At 44.3% G+C, this 3,795-nt stretch overlaps 1 protein-coding gene across 1 annotated transcript; it reads right to left on the bottom strand.

Moving 5' to 3' along the window:
- Positions 1-237: 237 nt before the first annotated feature.
- On the bottom strand, positions 238-1,134 carry LOC112125709 (olfactory receptor 14A16-like). Its single transcript, XM_026646282.1, has one exon. The coding sequence runs from the start codon at positions 1,132-1,134 to the stop codon at positions 238-240; it is 897 nt and encodes a 298-aa protein (XP_026502067.1).
- Positions 1,135-3,795: the final 2,661 nt, after the last annotated feature.

Here is a 3,795-nt window from a genome sequence, read left to right as displayed (position 1 = left end):
GAGAGAGAGATTCTTATCTAATTTACACTGGTGTAAGTCTAAAGTAACTCCATTAACTTTAGTGAACTTAGTTTGGATCATTACCACTCTGAATACAGCATTTTACATAAAGAGATTGTGGAGACAATAATGTCTTCAGTTGATTCTATCTGTAAAGACACACAGAATGAAGTCATGGTCATGGGAGAAATCTGGAAATTTGACTCGGTGAACATTATTAACCAAGAATAAGTTTCCTCAGAGCACCTTTAATTTCCTTGTTCTAATGCTGTAGATGATTGGATTCATGATTGGTGGCACCACGGAATAGAGCACACCCACCACAAGATCCAGACCTGATAGACAGCTGGAGGGTGGCTTAACATAGGCAAAGGTGCCAATGCAAACAAACAAGGAGACCACAATGAGGTGAGGGAGGCAGGTGGAGAAGGCTTTATGCCGGCCACGCTCAGAGGGGATTCTCAGCACCGTGGTGAAGATCTGAACATATGATACAATTATGAAAAGAAAGCAACTTATAGTTAAACATGCAAAAAAGGCAATAATCCCAACTTCATTGAGATATGAGTCAGAGCAAGTGAGCTTGAGTAGCTGGGGGATTTCACAGAAGAACTGATCCACCATGTTGCCTCCACAGAAGGTTAACGCAAATGTGTTCCCAGTGTGCAATGCAGAGCAGAAAATACCACTGATCCAAGCACTGGCTGCCATTTCAATACAAGCTCTCCTGTTCATCAGAGACTCATAGTGCAGTGGTTTGCAGATGGCGATGTAGCGGTCATACGCCATGATGGTGAGAAAAGCAAAGTCAACCGCAGTGAAGAAAATGAAGAGAAAGACTTGGGCAATGCACCCAGAATAAGAAATCGACCTGGTGTTCAGTAGGGAATTGGCCATGGACTTGGGGACAGTGACGGATATGGATCCGAGGTCTATTATGGACAAATTCATCAGGAAGAAGTACATGGGGGTGTGAAGATGGTGGTCCAGGGCTACAGCTGTAATAATGAGGAGGTTCCCCAACAGGGCTGCCAGGAAAATCCCTAGAAACACCACAAAGTGTAAAATCTGCAGCTCTCGCGCCTGAGAGAAGCTCAGGAGAAGGAACTCAGTCTCGGTGGTTTGGTTGGACATTTTCCTTCTCAGGACATCATGTGCTGCCTGTGGAGGGAAGGACAAGGGCAATGTCAGGATAGAGCGCTCCTTCCTCCTCACCTCAGTCAATTGCACCACTAGTCAGGTGCATTATCACACCAGTGTAAATTGGTATCGCTCCCTTACAGTCAAAGGATGGCTCCGTTTCCACCATCTGACTATCTATCCAAGATGTGGCTTGATAAAAAGCAGTGTAAATATGGAACAATCACAACACAAATCCAACAATCTTAGGAATGATGGTCCTGCTATTGCGACAATGGAGAGCTATTTTAGGAGAGGAGAATGAGGCTCTGTCTGCCCTATGAGCTAGGGGTGTGATTCCCAGCTTGTATACACACACTTGCAGTAGCTCAGTGAGAGCTGGTACGAGTATAAATTGCAGTGTAGCCACCATAGCATGGGCAGTGGCAGTGGAGGCAAAGCTGAGCCCTGATGAGTACGTTCCCACAGGGTACAGGTGGGTTTATAGCTGTGCCCCCACTGCCACTGCCCATGGACCCACAGATACACTGCTATTTGTACTCGCGCTAGCGCTCATCAAGCTACTGCAAGTACGTGAGCTGGGAATTACACCCCTAGCCTTAGTTTAGACATAGCCTAGAAGAGTTTGGCTTGTTTAGCCTAGCAAAACACCAGCTGAGAGGGGATATGATCACTCTCTGTAAATAGATCAGGGAGGTAAACACCAGGGATGGAGAAGAGCTGTTGATGCTAAAGGAGAATGTTGGCACAAGAACAAATGGGGATAAACTGGCCATGAGTAAATTTAGACTGGAAATGCACAGAAGGTATGTCCCTGTCAGAGGAGGGAGGGCCGGGAACAGCCCTGGGAGCAAACAACCCAATTAGAGTTAACATGGGGATTGGTCAGTTTATGATGGAGATTATGTGATGGGGTTGCCAGTGGTAGCAGAGGCTTAGACTTGATGACTCAGGTCCCTTCCAGTCATATGGTCTTATGACAAACAGCAGGCTCACCACTTGGACAAGAAACTAAACTTCTAAACCCCCAGCACAGACTGATTCCCTTTTCCCAGGAAAACACGACACAGACATGCCCAGCACACTGAGCACCAGCTCATCTCTAATAATTCCTCTCTCCCTTTCCCTGCCTTGTCTAGTTGCACTGTGAGCTCATGGGGGGAGGGGCTGTGTCTTACTATGTCTATCATCTGTACCCCGTCAAGAGCTTTGGTGTTTAGCTGGCAGCAGTGCAGGGCAGAGGTTCTGATGGTAGAATAGGAAAGCTGGGTTCTAGTCCTGTTGACCTCCTTTCTGTTCTTGGTTGTGTCAGGATAGCCAGACCTTAGCTGGCCAGTTCAACTCTCACTCTAAGTTGAAAGGTGCTAGTGAGTGTAAAACACATTCTGTGGCTGCCAGCTTTGCTCGTTACTCAGTTTTTATCGTCTACTCGCTATTCCTTTGAAACAGAAATAAACACAGTTGCAATAGCACAAATGGGTGGGAAATCATGATATTATTCAAAACTATTAATGTTTCCCACCCTTGCTAACAGCTCCCTTTACCCAATAAGGGGCAGTTGGAAATTTTCTTTGTAATTTTTGTTTTCAAAAATGGAATTTTAAACTAAACAAAAATGGTCAGGGAAAGTGTCTGTGATACTATTTTTTAAAAAAAATTGGAAACCCCATTTTTCTTTTGTTTTCAAATTAAAATTTTTAGTTTTCAACAGTTTTCAGCTGAAAAAAGAAGTTTTTGGCTGCCAAGTCTCCAAAACTTTTCTCATTTCGGGTTTCTGGTGCAAAGTCAAAATTTTCCACTGATTTTTTTTCTGACTGGATCTAGATGTATGACTAAATGGATAGCAAAAGCCTTACAGAGTTCAAAATGTAATTTACATGTAGGGTCTTACATATGCTCTGTATATTAATCCCCAAATATATTTTATTGAAATCGTGAACTTACTGTGCAGGTCACTGTGGAATTTTCCCAAACTTGTGATGCATTTGATCCTCCAGTGCCAGGATTCTTTGGTCATTATCTAACTAACTCCATTGTTAACACCACTGGAGTATCTAGAAGCCAAAAGCTAAGCTATGTAAGAGTAATTTCTCCTTTCACTCTTAGACTGATCTGACAGAGCTAGGCACAGACCTGTTGCCCTCCGTAGATGAGCTGTGTGCAGCTGGCTTTGAGCTTCTCTGACATTAAAGGACTGATGCTGTGAAAGGTGACTTATCCATGTCTATTTGCAGGCTTATGGGACTCACTCCCCGGAGCTCTGCACAGCTCAAAAGCAGAGGCCCAGAGGCAAAAGTTCAACGAGTCAGAGAGAAAGCCAAAAGGAGCCATTATGATCCTATAGTTTGACTCTCTGCATAGCACACAGGCCCTATGATCTCCTCCAAAGTTCCCTAACTCCAGCCCAGTTCTATGTTATCTGTGGGTCAGGATTACAAAGGCATTTAGGCACCTAAATATGGAGACAGGTGCCTAGTGGGATCTATCAAAGTTCCTAAGTGAGCCAGGTGGCTAAGTCCTATTGACATTCAATGGGAGTTAGGAGCCTAATGTGCTTAGGTGCTATTGTAAATCCCAATAGGTCTGTATCTCCATTCTTAGGTGCCAGAACCCCTTTGCAATCCTGGTCCTGTGTCTATCTCATTAACTTCCGAG

This window comes from Terrapene carolina, unplaced genomic scaffold, assembly GCF_002925995.2.
Source record: "Terrapene carolina triunguis isolate 2854851 unplaced genomic scaffold, T_m_triunguis-2.0 Scaffold34760, whole genome shotgun sequence".
NCBI lineage: Eukaryota > Metazoa > Chordata > Testudines > Emydidae > Terrapene > Terrapene triunguis.
This window is presented reverse-complemented; position numbering and strand designations above follow the sequence as displayed.